Source organism: Peromyscus leucopus, chromosome 6, assembly GCF_004664715.2.
Source record: "Peromyscus leucopus breed LL Stock chromosome 6, UCI_PerLeu_2.1, whole genome shotgun sequence".
Taxonomy (NCBI): domain Eukaryota; kingdom Metazoa; phylum Chordata; class Mammalia; order Rodentia; family Cricetidae; genus Peromyscus; species Peromyscus leucopus.
In genome coordinates this window covers 91,090,449-91,107,262 of record NC_051068.1, presented here as the reverse complement: position 1 = coordinate 91,107,262, position 16,814 = coordinate 91,090,449, and the positions used below count along the sequence as shown (strand labels likewise).

The window sequence follows — 16,814 nt, the reverse complement described above, 5'->3', positions numbered from 1 at the left end:
TCAGATGGCATGAAGACCAAGGTGCCATCTGCTTTTCCTGAAATATTGGTTAATTTACTCTGATTGACATGCCATTTTACATAACTTTCAAAGAACCCAGCACAGATTGAGCAAATTAAAGATATTTGTATAATGTGGCTTTTGCCATTTTATGACATTTTAAGGCTTAAAGAGTCTCTCTGAATAATATTTGCAAAGGCAAATAGATGCCTGAAATTTAAATGTCACATTAAACATATCACTCTACTCACTTTACAGCTTATTAGAGAATATTCTTTTATTTCCATCAACTTTGATAAAAAAAAAAATAACTTAGGCTGTATTTTGTGCCTGTGTTCCTCCTATGTGTCTGAAGTGGTATCAGGGATTCACTGGATTCGGTAAATTGATACCCATAGAATGCAACGGTCAGAACCAAGCTCTAGGCATTGTGCCTTATTTGTGTCAGAAGAATTCAGTCACGACAGATTTGTTAGAAATTGAATATGAGGAAAAAGTAGGGATTCATTCTGGAAACAGTAAGATCAACCACATGGGTGTAGAGTAAATTCAGGCTAAAATTCAGAATTAGGGAGGGTGTAAGAGTGGATATTCTAATTCTTGTGAGCTTGTCATCTGTATCATAGCTATTTGACTTTGTCTTTAGCACCAAAACAGCCATGGTCAGCACAGGAAGGTGTGGGTGCCCTAGTAATCCAAGAGCGCTCTTGAGACAAGCAAGCAATTTGGTCTGTGGGTTGGGCCTCAAAACACTGCTCGATAGGACCTGACTAGGGCTTACTGGTTGCTTAAAGTGTTTCACTTCCGAAACCAGAAAATAGAGTATTGAAAAGCTTCCCCCCACCCCCAGGACAATTTTGGTCCATTTTCAAACACATACTGTCCCTCCATGGTCCAGTACAGGCTAGCTCGAAGCTGCTGGGACTCCCTCACTGACTTGCGAGGTGGCATGGTCTGCAGCAGCAGGAGTGTTTAATCTGTTAGCTCAGAACTCTGTCATTTCATCATTCAACATACAGAGAAAACAGATAAGCAATTTCTTTGGAATCAAAGCTTCATGAACTCCTTCCCTGAGGATGGTGAAGCCTATTTAGTCACATTTTCATTCATTCTGAACACACGACATGCCAAGGGGTCAAAGTGCAGGGAGCCTTTAAACCCAGTTATATATTCCTCCATAGCTAATCTTTCCAAGACTATTCAGCTCTTTGAATTGGGGCCATTTTGCTGGTTAGATTTTTGTTAACTTGACACAAACAATGTGTTGCCTGGGAAGTAAGTTTTTCAACTGATGGAGAAATATCTCCATCAGATTGGCCTGGCAACAAGCCTTTAGGACATCTTCTTGATTAATGATTGATTTAAGAGGGCCCATCCCACTATGATAATGACATTGGTCCTGGAGTATATAAGAAAGCAGGCTGAATGATCTATGGTGAGCAAGCCTGTGAGGCATGTTCCTCCCTGGTCTCTGTTTCAGTTACCTCCAGGTTCCTGCCTTGGCTTTCCCTGATAATGGACTGTGATATGGAAGTGTAAGCAAAATAACCCCTTTTCTCTCCAAGTTACTTTTGGTCATAGTGTTTTATCACATCGATAGAAAGTAAACAAAGACTTTCATCCTGATTCCCAACCCCCACCCTGGTGCTACTGCTGTTGTTTCTAGTGAGTTCTGCTTTTTAATAATTTGTCAGTTCTTCCCGAGAGACCTCTTGTTTCAGGACTAGTTAGGTGACCTAAGAGTTCCTCTAACTTTTCAATCAGTAAAATTAAGATTATTAAGATCAGACTCTGGGTCTCTTGCATAAAAGTGTTTAGCTTTTAGTAAGACAGATTCATCTCTCCACATCCAGAGAAGATAGAGAAACAACTTTTTGGAACACACATCTGTGTGAAACACCTTGGGGTAGTTTAAATGAGAAATGTCCTCTATAGGCTCAGGTATTTGAACACATGGTCTTCATCTGGTGGTCCTGTTTGGGGGGGCTATGGAACATTTAGGAGGTAGAGCCATGCTGGAAGAAGCACATCACTGGGCAGGGATTTGAGTGTTTATCTTCTGTCCCCATTGCCAGTTCACTCCTCAGCTTCTTGTATTATTAAATATGACCAGACAGTTTTCTGTTCCAGCCACCTGCTGATATGCCTCCCATCATGACAGACTCTACCTAACCCTATGGTACTACAAGCCAAAATAAACATTATCCCTTAAACTATTTTTGGTCATGATACTTTTTATCAAAGCAACAAGTGTGTAAATGATATACCCTTCCTTAAGGATAGTAGAACCCAATTATTTGTCATTTGCCACTTTTCCATGATCTGTTCCAAGATGACTTATCTTCTACCCTACTTAAAAGCCACTGTTAACCAGGTGCAAGGTCGTCTTCCTCAGATGGAAGAAGCCTTTTCTGAAAATACTAGTCATTCTAAATTCCAAGCTCTGTTTTTCAAAATGTAAATGGAGCCAACATTTTGCATCTTGATTCCTTTAGATGGCCATTGCTCTATTGATATATGTCCATCCCAGCACCACCTTTCTAGTGTTAACCCAAAACACAGCATGCAGAATTCACCAATAAAACACACCAGCTCCAGTTATTCTCACTTATGCACATGGGCAAGATGAGTTCTTGCCACAAATGGAGCTCCACAGTTACTACAGACACAGGTGTGATAGACATCCTTACTGACTGTGATAGACATCACTCCTGACTGCAATCTATGGGTAGTTCCAAATTAAGCACTGATATGTGACTTGCACTGAGGCTTAGTTTATAGTTTAAGACTGCTGACACCTCATATCTTACTCCCACAGAGAAACCTTTACAAGTTCTTTAATACTCTCTATATTTGTGTGTTTTGTATAGTGTACATTATACAGGTATTTCATTGTTGATGAACAGCTGACAGGATATTCAATACAAAAAATGTATCACATCTACAAAAAGGCAAAAATTGTTAGTGGGAGGGAGAAGTTTACAGAGAAAAACTGCACTGACAGGAACACAGCTGAGCCTCAGGAGTAACTATAAATAATTTTATTCAGGCAGTAAAGCTCCATGGTACTACATAGCCGGTCTGTTATCCGATCTGACAAAATTCCTATTTAGATGACTAGCTATTTTCTTTTTCTGTTTTTTCTGTTACAAGTTTTCTTCTTTTGGTGAAGGAAATATGACCAACTGTTGTGGGAATTTATTCCATTCAACCTATGACTTTGGGGGTATCTGACTCTATGGACATGGTCTTGTCTGCATACACAACCACTTAAGAGGAGAGGAGGGGTCACTCTCTCTCTCTTCAGGTGAAAGGACTGGGTAAGGTGGCAGAAAGCAAGCAGTTTGCAGATGGTCCCCATTGGCCTTGAGGAGAATGGAAGCTGGATCATCAGCAAATCACCAGCATGTCTATCTTGCTTTGTATTAGTGAGTCTGTTCCCCATCACGCCCCTTAATAAATTGATATATATACTTCTGTGGACTCTCATACCAAGTGGCACCCAACATGGGGCATGAACTCATGACCCTGAGATTAAGAGTCTCATACTCTACCAACTGAGCCAGCGGGGCAACTAGTTGTTACACCTGTACAGCCTTATCACCAAAAATAGAAGAATACTCTTCCCTCCTGATATGAAGCTTACGAGAGGTTACACTGATTTTATGACCATCTCTGAACAAAGGTACATGCCCATTAGGTATTGCCACTCCAATAAGATGCCTTAATCAGTTTAGCGCTCAGTCCCTTATTAGCTCTGTGAGTTCAGAAGTGTTCCCATCTTCTGGGACTTCATATCAGTCAATATTTGTGTTCTCTCAACTCAAAAAGATTTTGTAAGTAAAAGTTAATTCAGTTACAAATTTATTAGACACACTTGTGTTGGTATATGTCCATGAATCTGAGTTAAGCGAGCACAACAGGTCCTAACTGGTGTGACTTGACATCCATCTGAAGTCAAGTCTGTGTAGCTTTGGTCCATCATAATAAGTTCTGCAGGAAAAGTTTCTTTTCAACTATTAGTACATATCTATCAAGGGAATAACTACTGATAAATAATGTAAGCATATACTTTTAGATATTTGATATATTGTAATATTAAATCATAATTTTAGTCTGTGGCCATACTGTCATAAATGCCCCTTACCTCTTCACAAGGCCTTCTATTGTGTGTCCATACTTTTCTGAACCACCCTTTCCTCCTCACAAGACCTTCTTCTAGTCAGTGTCCATACTGCCCTGAATGCCCCTTACCTCCCCACAAGACCTTCTAGTCACTATCCATCCTGCCCTATATGCCCTTACCACCCCACAAGACCATCTAAGATATGCTGCATAAATAAAGGAGGAAGAGCATCAACAAAGCTTTCCATTATTATATCATGTCCACAAGGATATTTCATGAATTCCTTGCAAAAACCAGCTGCATTCCTTCCCTGCTTTTTCTTAGAGCTGGTTATGACACATATTGATTATCACCATCACAGTCAAGCAAAATAATCACATGAATTATAATTTAGTGTGAAAAAATAAGAGATGCAGCTCAAGAAAGAGTTACATGCTAAGTAATCCACAGGTGGGAAGATGTTTGGAAAAGCTACATGTACACACAGACATGCAGAGATTAAAGGAAAAAAATGACAAATACAGTATAGAAATTATTTTAAACTTTCATAGTCTGAAGGCAACCCTAGAAATTTTCATAGAGCAAGTGACTCCTCAGTAGAATTTAGGGTAATTTGCATAACAACGTTTAAGAAAAGATGTGATAGCTAGACACTGGGAAGTGCAGAGGGGGTAGAGATGCACTTTATTACAGCGTGTTTCTCAGCAGCTCCAAAGAGATGTTCACAACTTTCATGTGAGACTAATTATAATCCAACTTCTAACTACCAACCCATGGATAATTACTGAAAGATGGAGAGAACAGGAGCCACTCTGAGCTAATTAAAATAATTTCTCAGTTGCAGATGTCAGGCTCTTTTAACACTTCTTGTGGGAGTTGAAAGTGCTTGCAAAGACTTTTGGGGGGGAGAAAGTACTTATCTCAAGAAAATAAAAATATATGAAACCCCAAATTAATCAATAATTGTTCCTTCAGAATTGTTATGCTGTTCCTATGTTATACAAATCACTGTGACAATTCAGGCATGACCAACCTGTGGCACATGGTCAAATTCATCTAAGAAAGCTATAAATACAGCGAAACACATTTGTAGAGGACAATATCTTTTCACAATGCCAAAGGTCTTGACACCATTACCAGAGGATAGAAATTGTGGAATTTATATATTTAATGATTATTCAATGAAATTTGGACATATGAAAAATATTATGCTAATGGTTCAAAAGAAAAAAATCAAACATTTTTCATGTTTATAAGAAACAAAACAAGGCATAATGGAACAGGATCTACCAAAGATGCCTAAAGAAAGTCCTAAATATCACAGAGGTATGAAAGACCAAAGAAAGTCTATAAGGAAGTTGGTACAGATTCTAAAGTTAGAATGGAAAATAGAAAGAAAAAAAGATCTGATGAAAAGTTTTAATTCAAGAGAATAAGGCTTATTCAATACCACTTCAGTCAGTGCTTGCAAACAGAAAATAGTTGATAAGATGCAAAGACTGGTGAAAATTAGGATATGGATGATCTTACATACCAAGCCTCTGAATTTAAGTGCAATTTCCCAGACAATATAAAGTCACAGGACATAGTATTGTATTATACTTATGTTTGTGTGTATATGAGAGTGCTGTGTAATGTGTTTATATGCCCATGTGTATGAAGGTGTGCATACTCGTGTATGCACATGTGTGTGGAGGTCAAAGTCAATGATGAATATACTACTCTGTCACTCTTAATCCTATTTTTTGAAACAAAGCCTCTTGGGTGACCCTGAAGCTCACTGATTGGCTAGATAGAATCTTGCCCAGGGAGCTACTGGGGATCTGCCTATCTCTACATTCTTAGGACCAGGATTACAGATGCATGCTGCAGGACCTAGCTTTTATGTTGGGTTGGAAGATCTGCACTCAGGACTTTAGACTTATACAATGAGTGGTTCACCTGCTGAGTTGTCTTCTCAGCTCTCAGCCCCTTCATGAACATTTTACCTGAAGGAGCAACCGAACCATTACTGAACCTTGGGAAATTTTTTTCCTGGTGCAAAATTACAGGCTTGACCAGAAAAGGAAAATTTTGAAATCAGGGGAATTAAATAAGTGGCTCTTCCAATATCATGGAGCTGATGACAGATCAAAATAACAAGAGAAATGGAAAAGATGAGTTGGACATGTAGTCAGAGATTTCCTGTGTCCCAGCCTGCTGGCAGTTGGGACAAATCTCTCTCACTCACGTCTCCCAAGTAAACGCACAGAGGCTTATATTAATAATAACTGCATGGCCATGGCTCAAGCCTTTTGCTAGCTAGCTCTTATATCTTAAATTAGCCCATAACTATTGATCTATGTATCGCTACATGTTCCCTGACTTTACCTGCATCCCATTACATGTTGCTCCTTGGGCAGCAGGATGGTGTCTCTCTCTGCCTTCTTTCTGTCTTTCTCTTTGAATTTCCCGCTGGCCTCTAAGCTGCCTTGCCATAGGCCAAACGGCTTTATTTATCAACCAGTCAAAGCAACACATATTCACAGCATACAGAAAGACATCCCCCCATCATGGACAGAAGAAAAATGATCATTTTTCTAATTATTTCTTTTAATTAAAAGTATAAGAATATACATAGTAAAATAAAACCATACATAATCAAGTTCCAAGTTGTAGAGTTGAGGAAAATAGATAATGGTGTTTGGAGAGAGAGGTTCCTGAGAGCTGGAAGAGAATAAACTGAATTCATACATGTGGCATCCCAGTGCATGTCTGAGAGAATGGCATGTGGGAACCACTAAAGCAAAATAAACCTAGCACACACCCAGCTCAAAGAACCTGATCAGAGGAAAAGACACACATCTACAGAGTGAGAGACAAACAGGTGGCTGAGACAGGAGAGTCTCATGGAGGAACTCCACAAGAGGGTGAAAGAGGTTGGAGCTGGACTCCTGAAAAAAACAACAAAAAAAAAAAACCTTTTATTTCAGTTTTGTATTTTTGTTAATTTTGTGCATGAGGAATAAATTTGCATCAATTGCACTACTCACCTTTTTCATTACAACTCTTCCAGTGCCCCTGTTCCTTCTCAGATTCATGAATTCTTCCCTATTATTAGTATACACACATACTCAGTACTTTCACTCACAAATTAATAGACATTTTATACTACACATATAATGCCTATATATCCTCTATACACAATACATAAACACACATATGTATGTGATATATATATATATATATATATATATATGGCATCCTACCCTCTTTCAGCAGCCATTGATCTACTGTATCTAGGGGTGGGGCCTTGAAAAACTTCCCCATCCATGTTGGCATGTCAATTGGTTCTGTCATTATGTCGGAAACCAAAATTTAATTGATGCCTATGGAAATATAAAGAGAATAATTCACAAGGGCAACACTTTATTAGAAAGTCAGAAGATTTGGGGACTAAGTATGAGAAGCATTAAGAATTATGGGATGTTTGAACTGGCTAGATGTGGCCATTTAATACTTTAATTAGCTTCTGCTTTCTACTCTCCTGTAAGGTATATGGGAAACATTTGCATAATGTAGTAACAAAGGAAAAAAATAGACAATTTATGTGCTTGTGTTTCTCAACACTTTCAGTCGTGAAATAATACATTAACATAACACTTAACTGCAAACTAAAAGAAAATTAGGACCAGCTATATAGCACTTGGTAGAAAAAATAAAACCATTTTTACAAACCACTGGCAACATTGAGGCCACCAGGAAACACTCTTATATTAAGAACTATTCCTTACCCATTTTCACCATGTGAATAATTCTCATCTGGGACAAGAGAAGTTGCTTAAAGTATGCCAATTGGAGATCTTCATCATAATAGCTGTGTAGAAGCAGTTTAATATGCTTCCCAGAACTTGAATGTTTTCAGTGGAAATCTTGTTCCATTGAAAAAGGGCAACCACTGAAAAGGCAGTTATCTGACATTTCAAGACAGAATATTTCACAGCACCAATAACCTGGAAAAATTCCTTAAAATACACCTGACATCATTATTCAATCTGTCAGTTTTCTCAGCTAACAAAGTAATAAACAGTTTCTATATTGGTTTGAGTTCCTATAGTCAAGCACAAACCACTTCCCCTTTCTTAATAAATATTCTCATTGAGTTATTTGGGTGGCATTTACATGTAAGGTCATAAAGTTTATTTAATTTTTAATTAGCAATATTATTTCCAAGGCACAGCCTACTCCAAAGAATTTGAAAAGACTGTGTGAGAATTGATTGCCTTTTTCTAAAAGAGAAAGTCTTCAAGAGAACTGATCATGTAGCTTTGGGAAGCAGCGTGGGTTCTGACAGGAGAAAGTGCTGGGAGAGGGAATGGATTCCCCATGAGCTGTGGGGAGGGACTTTTTAAATCAGTGACTCAGTTTCCTCATCTAAAAGTTAAAGTTTTAGATAGGTGAAATATTTAATTAATTACTAAAATAGTGGTAAGCTCTAAAAATGAAATAAAATATTATAAAAGAATGAAGAGGGGACTGGAAAGATAGCTCAGCAGTTAAGAGCATTGGCGTTCTGAGTTTAGTTCCCAGCAACCACATGGTGGCTTACAAACCATCTATAATGAGATACAATGCCCTCTTCTGGTGTGTAGGTGTACATACAGACAAAGCACTCATAGATAAAGAAATAAACCAAAAGAAGGAGGGGAGGAGGGGAGAAGGAGGGGGAGGAGAAGTGGGAGGAGGAGAGGGAAGGAGGAGGGAGGAAGAGGAGAAGGAGGAAGAAAAAGAGGAGGAGGAATCGAAGTCTTGGGTTGTAACTGTTACTTGTATGTCAAAGAAAAATTTGACAAGCACCCCATTTTTAAGCAGAAGCATGAAGTACATGAGCAGTTAACTGCAATGTTGATAGAACTGCATTTGTGAACATATAGGTACTGTAAGTACCAAGGTTTTGAGGCAGTGAAAAGCTAAACTGGGTCCCCTCACCTTCAGGGCCAGAACAATCAGTGAAGTCCAACAAACAGAATGGCTATCAAGCTTCAAGATAAAATAAAGAGCTTGGGGGTTTCTTCATGTGGTGGGAAGCTTCTAGAATGTTAATCAAGGAAATGAAATAATTAGTTGCTTTTCAGAAGTACATTTTGGCTACTGTATGGGGAATAAGGAATGACTTGAAGATTGTAGGGACTGATTTTTTTTTTTTCTGCCAATCAAAGCAAGACATGGTAGTGGCTATGGGAAGTGAGCAAGTACTCCATTTTGTAAGATAATATAGTCTTTTTCTACAGCTTCTATTTTCTGAAAGTTAGGAGAAGATATGGATAGAACCATAGCCAATGAATGGAACCATGACCAACTAAGAAGGAAACACTAAGATTTGCGGGGTGGAGAGATTTAAAAGTATGATCCCAAGTCTCAGGGAAAGCAAGATCACGTGTTATATTTTTATTCTACTGTAGTTTGCTGTTCAGACAGACATCTGGTTTACCTGAGGATAGTTTCACTACGTGAGTATGGTACATGGGGATGCGAACCCAGCAACTGCACTGTAGGATTCGGAAACCTAATCCTGGTGGAATGAGTCGGGACAGGATGCTGCGTGGGTAGTGAAACATGATCATGAGTGGATGTGGCCCCTAAATCACCACAACCCGACTGGAGCAGCATGGAAAAGGGCAGCTGAATAGTAGTAGGCTGGGGATTCAAAGTCTTGTGGTTGGTAAGGAGACTTTGGAGGTGCTAGAAATGACCTAGAAAAGATAGTCACCCAAGTGGGTGATTATCTGCATAATGTGTTACTTTGTGTTCATTAAGTGTTTCTTCTGTATCACTTGATTCTGGTGGCTGGTCCAAGAATCACAAAGTTGAGAGCAACCATGGTAGAGAGAGCTGCCAATCAGGCAAAGGGCTTCACTCAGACCTCAGTGTTTGGAGCCATGCTTGCATGGTTGTGACTGTGATGCCCACACTATGCTAGGGAATAAGAGTGAGGTTAGAGAGGGGAGGTGGGGGGCGGGGCGTGGGATGGGAGAGGGAATGGGAGGAGAGGAGGGAGAGGAAACTGCCCTCGGGGTGTAAAATAAATGAATAAATTTAATAAATAAAGGAGAGTGAGTTTAGAGCCTTTCCTGGCTTTTGGGGCGCATGATGATGCCCCTTCACCCTGTCTCTTCAGATGCAGGAAACACTCACTTCGCTCCCCAGCTGATCCAAGCTTCCCTGGGAGTTACCTCCCTAGAGATCCGCAGGCAGGGCTGTCACGCTTGGGCAGCAGCCAGCTCCCAGTGAATCTCCCCCCCCCCCCCGCCCCCATGGCCTACTTGTCAGTATGAAGTCCGAGTTTTAATTTTACACAGGTTGAGGTAGCTTTTCTTGCTGTGGGTATGGGTGCTGTGCAGATTTCTGCTCTCCAGGAAGCCAAGACGAACACCAGATAGACTATCTGAGACCAGGTCCCTTGGTTCCTCAGCCTTGCTTCTGCAGAAATCAGGAGTGCTTCCCCTGTTTTTTGGATTTTTTTTTTTTTTTCTCCCTGTTCTTGACGTCAAGCTCCCACAGCCAGCGGAGGAGCCCTTCGCCTGGGCGGTGAAGAGCGCAGGGAGACTGGCAAGGAGGGGAAGCCATAGCAGCAACAGCTTGGAGGAGGGAACTGACTATCCCTTGCCAACACAACCCGGGCGAACCCAGCGCTGAAGAAAGAGACCTGCGGGCTCGGGGAACCGCGGGGTTACTGCAAAGAGGGGCGGGGAGAAGGCGGGGGCGCTGCATGCAGCGCGCTGGCTCCAGCGGTGCCCGTGGGGAATGTGACATCAGCGGCGCGGGGCGCTTGCGGCTGGAGCAGGCTGCTCGCCTCGGCCGCGCGGTGCACACCTCGCCCGGGGGAGGACGCGGAGCCCGGCAGGCGGCCGGGATGTCGGCGAAGGAGAGGCCAAAGGGCAAAGTGATCAAGGACAGCGTCACCCTCCTGCCCTGTTTTTATTTCGTTGAGGTGAGTTGGCCCAGAGCCCTGGCATAATGCAGATCTTTCCGAACAGCTCCGAAGCGAATTTGGGTCCTGGGTAAGATTAGTGACCACACCGGAGCACCAAGGCGTGCGCATCTGCTGTCCCAAATGCTAAACCCTTTCCCCCTACAGGTTTTTCTCCAGAGCTCCCCTGAGTCTGCTTGTGGGCACCTGCCAACACCAGCTGGTTATCACTAGGGGTGGTTTGCTGGGTGGCATTAGGGGAAGGGATACCTGTGAGAGTATAGGTCTAGTGTTGGCCCTGTAGCGCCAGTGTGCACGGCGTCCATAAGTGCCCCGGAGGGGCCATGATGCCTATATTTTGGAATTTGCAATTTTAAATTTGCTGACGGTATCTAGAACTCAGTGAGCTTTTGGTGGGAATTCAAATGCATACAGCTTTGCGTGGACTATAGAACCGGAGGTGTTTATGTGGTTTTAGGATTATTGGTGGCTTCCATTAACCCTTCCAAACCCTTCTCCTACTACAGTTGCTATGGTACTTCATCCGCTTCCAAAATTGGGTCATTTCTAGATGTCAATCACCAATCTACTGGCCTTTTTGCCATGGTGTGTGTGGGTGTGTGCACAGACAAATATCCATACGTATGTATACAGCACAGTGTAGATACATACAAAAACGTGTGAATATATATTTTAAATGTATGACATCATCTGAGTTCACATGATTTGTATCTGTGCTTTTATTCTGACCTGAGCAGTATTACAGTTAAGCAATTAACATGGGATTGCACTCATAATGAACCTCTCTGACTTACCTAATGCAGCATTTGAGGGAGGAACAGTAGATGGGAGGGGTGTAAAGATTGACAGGTACAGGATTCCATGTACTGTGATCCATTGCATTCAGAAGACATTTTTAAGCAAGGGGTTTGTTAAATTACAGGTGGAGAGGGGATTATTGTATAAATTTAGGAAAATCTAATAGTTTTAAGGGTAAAACTGTGCTCCTTGTAATTACATCTCAGGTTGAATAGAGAATTTTTCAACTATTGCTGCATTATAAATAGCCTTCCTTCGTTGTCTTTTCAGCCAAACATGGAGGTTCTCACTTCCAAGTACAGATAGCAGATTCTGTATTTGATGATTGGGAGGCTTATCTGGATTGGGCAAGAGCCACTGTCTTGAAACTTGGGGAAGAAATATTGTGTCGAGCCTGCCCTTAGAGATAACTATATATCTGGAAGTTTCCTTTATGTGCCATATATTTTTAAATGATTCAAGTGTTAAGATGTATGTGACATGCATAAGTTTCAGAGAAATGACCTGTGACCCCTTTATCTAGGACTTATAGAAATGAAAGAGAGAGAGAGAGAGAGAGAGAGAGAGAGAGAGAGAGAGAGAGCCCTGTCTTCTTAAAATCATTGTTTCATTTATTGCCCTTCCTTTTACAAGGAATCTTAAAGCTATTGCTTGGGTGATTGAAAATTTTGGGCCCAGAAGATTCCATGAACAGAATAAAGGAGTAGGAAACCAGGCTGCCTGCCTTCCAGATCAGTGGCTAGACCACTTGTGGCATTGCTAATACATTTAGTGGTGTTTCTTTCTAAAGCACTTTCAATCACATCTAAATCTATTATATTTATTGGGAAGAAATTAATGTATTGTTGGGTCTGTCTCTAGAAGATACTCACTTAAGATCAGCTGGAATCTGAGTACATCAGAACACAACTGTATGGCTTCCTGAATGAGGGTACAAACCAAAAATCTTAATTATTTCCTTAAGGAATGGAAATACAGACTTTTGAGGAAGCTTTTATGGAATACATGCCCTTTAACCTAGGATTTTAAACATAAAGGTGTTTATAATTCATGGGAGTGGTGTCTCTGGGAACAAATGTCTTACAAATGTGTATTTTTTCAGGAGTAGAAATCACTACTTTCACTATGACCCACTCCAACACGCTCTATGAGTTCCTTAGCAGGACAAGTTACAGAAAGATCACTTGAAGACAGTCATTGAGTTTATTATAAGATTTGTTTTTGCACTCATTTTCTTGTTTTGCTTTTTGTTTGCTGATGTTTTGAAATGGGATTCCATGGAGCCCAAGCTGGCTTCACACTAACTAGTTGCAAGACAGGCCTTGAATTCCTGACCTTCCCGCCTCTCTTTCTTCCACATATTTGGGTGGTGGGCATGCATCACGGAGTTTAAATGAGCATCTTTAGCACTATATTTGGGGAGTAATAGACTTCTAATAGAGAGCTGCAAATTTGGATTGCAAATTATCTCCCTTAACCTTAAATGCATGATGAACCTCTAAAGAGACTGCACAAGATGGGAGAAAGCATCAGTCTTCCAGTTATTTAGGAGTTGGCATGAAGCACTACCCAGTTCCTTAGAAATGACTCATTTTGAAGCTCGTGGGATGAATCTTCCCAGGATGAGTCTCTTTTGCAAGATGAATAAACAGAGCCTGAATTAACATGTCAATAAAAAGCACTAAAAGAATGGCACCTGGCCTTGGAGCATAGTGTCCCAAGATCCCAGGGATTAAGAAAAACAGCCAAATACAAGTAAATCTCCTTCCGTCACATATCAGGCCCAGAGCCTAGATATCATAACTGAAGTAAGAAAAAGTGTGTGAGAGAATCAATATTGGGGTGGGGGGAGTACTAGAGTCTTGTGATGGTGGAGACAAAGCTGTCTTTCTTCATGACACTTGGCTGCTTTAGATTGCTATTTACAATACCTATGCGACACAGAGGAATTTAATTGGGAAATTTTGACTTGGACCAGAGGGTTAAAATCAACTTAGATGCAGTTCTGGCAGGAAAATAGCAACAAAAAATTAGTTGACTGGCAACAAAATGGACCTTAAAGATAGATTGACTTGGTTCAAAAATCACCTGTGCCATGTAGTGGGTAATTTTGACTGTGTTTGCTCTCTCACCCCACATTTTTTTAATATGATAAAAATTATGTAGGCTCACTATGAATGCTCATATAGAAACATATATGAGATTTCTATAATAGAAAATAAGATGCCTATTTCTTAGCTATGGAATATGCTCCATGGTTAAAGCACCAGGCCTGTGATAAGATGGGTGCATTGTGTTGTTTCCTTTTCTCTTTTACAATTGCCCTTGACCTGAAGTGGATTCTTTCACTGCTAGGCTGGACAAGTTCTACTTCATTAGTTCACACTGTTCCCCAAGTTTCTAGAAGGGGTTTGAATTTCACAGGTTCCATGGAATCAATCTGTAATATTGGTCATGGGTAGGGACAGTGGGGTGCTCTTAATTTTGTAGAGGAAATGTGACCATTATTTATGAAGCCCTTAGAAGAAAATGCACCTTCTTGTTCAGTCTTTCTGTTTTAGAAAGAAGCCAATGAGAAGTGAGATGGCTCAAGCCCAGTGACCTGACTTCAATCCCTGGCACCCACATGGTAGATGGAATAGAAGGAGAGGATAGACTCACTCCCACATGTTGCCTTTTGACTTCTATATCATAATGTGTAACATGCATACATACACACACACACACACACACAACACACACACACACATATATAAACACAAAATGAATAAATTAATTTTTAAATTAAAGAGGTCATTGTTATCTGGATTTTTTTTTTTTTAAAAGAAAGAAACAGATAGAGATTAAATAACATGGCCAAGTTTACAAAACAAAAGTTGAGGCAGAGTGGGCACCAATTCAGACTTCCTGTTCACCATCACAGAGACTGGTACACCTGGGAGGCTGGGGTGGGATTATCACTAGCGTCCAGGAGTCTGAAGCCAGCCTCAGCAACACTTTGGAGACCCTGACTCAGAAGGAAAACAGCAGATAAACAAGTAACAACCAAACAGGAAGATGTGGTAAGAGATGAGCGCATTGTCAAAGGTGAGAGGAAGACATGCTTCCTCAGCTCAGTAGTCCTCAGCTGGAAGACACTCAGCAAAAGACTTAGCAGACAGTGTGAACTCCGCACACTGCCTCACTAGCCAGGAGCTAGTGTCCCCAGGGTAGACAAGGAGCAGGGATGTCCCAGCCCCCTTACTCTGGTAAAGAACCTCTTTAATCCTGTAGACACAAGTCATAGCGTTCAGCTTCTAAGTTCAAGTAATGCTGTTCTTGTTTATCACCACATTCATTAGTGAGTTAATGGGCAGAATGTTTCCTCTTTTATCTTTGGTTTAGCTGAGAAAGAGGTTCATGGTTGATAGTAGCATCCTATGGTAGTTTGAAAAAAAAAAGGATAGCTTCTATAATAGCACCCTACTTTATGGATAAAGTTGGATAATTCTGTTTTTCAGTGTTCAATGCGAGAAAAGAAAGGTCAGCTATGGAAGTACCCTCAACGAAGCGTATATTCGGGGCAGCCTTATATTAAACCAAAGTAGAACAAAATGTTATTGTATTTTAATTTGCAAAGTTCTCTTCAAGTGATGGGTGTCTCATCTATGTTGGTAATTGCAGCTGGAAGAGAGCTAGTATTAGCCGAAGGCTTTTGGGGCTTAATCACTCAGCATTACATTCAATGAGGCTTATAGTCTGGTTGCATCCCCTTTATGCTAAGCACTATAACAATTCCCTTGTCCTCAGACTCATATTTTTTTTCATTAGTCACACTGCTCAAAAATCATTCAGTATGTAGTATAAACACATGATAGATCTTTTGTAAAATCCCCAAAATAGAAATTCTGAAAGTAAAATAAATGGGGCATAGATTTCTTTTTATTTAAACATTGTTCAACTTTGGAGCATACTTTCCAGTCTCTGGGATGATGCTTACCTATGGGAGCAGAAGAAATATTTAATGTATATTCACATGTTTTGCAGGGATATCCATAAAAATAAGACTGAAATATTTTGTTTCTGGTAAATAGATACACATGCTTAAAACTCTACACATAGATGCATATAAGCACCGATGGTGTGAAAAAAATCATGTTTCTCCACTTGGCATAAAAAACAGAATCAGAAACATTATGTAACCTCAGTATTTTAACCTCAAAATAAATTAAATTATTTCTTTTAAGAAAGTTTTGTTTCAAAAAATTTATATCTTAACTTTAACTACCATGAATCCACAACACTTCTGTGTTCATATCATCTTTTTTTCAAGTCTACATAGCTTATTTGATCTTTCCAAAATACAGTTGTTTTACATGAACATTAATATCAGCAAGAAAAATAACATCATAACATTTCTGCATTTCCATGTACCAAAATAGTAACTGTGAATTTCCCCTCCTTTTCTGGATTAGATAGAGATAGTCTCCTCAAAAACTACTCTAAAGCCTGCCAAGTGAGATGAGCTTGCAAACCACCCCTCCCCAGTTGGTTGTGATCCACAAACTGATGCAAAGAAAAAGTCAAGGGAGAAGAGAATAGATTTCTAGTCATAGAGACAGAGTTAAATGAGGACACTTCTGCAGCACCAAGTATGGAGCACATAACCTTCTGTTAGTGACTCTGCTCTTCTCCTCTCCCGAGGCAGTCGCTATCTTTCTCCATGAGTAAACCACTCCTACATTTTTATATGAGGAAAAAAATTACTTCATGTCCATCAGCTTCAGAGATTTGTAATGGTAGTGTTGTTGATGATGGTGGTGACAATGTTCTTAGTCATAATAAAAATAAAGTATAATGAATTTCATGTGTTCTTTGGGTGGCAGAAGCTCTGGCTACATTATCATTAGTTCTCCAAACCACTGCACCAATGATGTAGTT

General features: G+C 40.2%; 1 protein-coding gene across 1 annotated transcript in view; it reads left to right on the top strand.

Moving 5' to 3' along the window:
* The first annotated feature begins 10,451 nt into the window (after window positions 1-10,451).
* The window catches only part of Plppr4 (phospholipid phosphatase related 4), a 41,292-nt gene continuing 34,929 nt past the window's right edge, over window positions 10,452-16,814 (top strand). Inside the window, exon 1 of the mRNA XM_028890174.2 lies at window positions 10,452-11,096. Within this exon, the coding sequence (XP_028746007.1) occupies window positions 10,875-11,096 (222 nt within the window). The 5' untranslated portion in view covers window positions 10,452-10,874. The remainder of the gene's footprint in view (window positions 11,097-16,814) is intronic.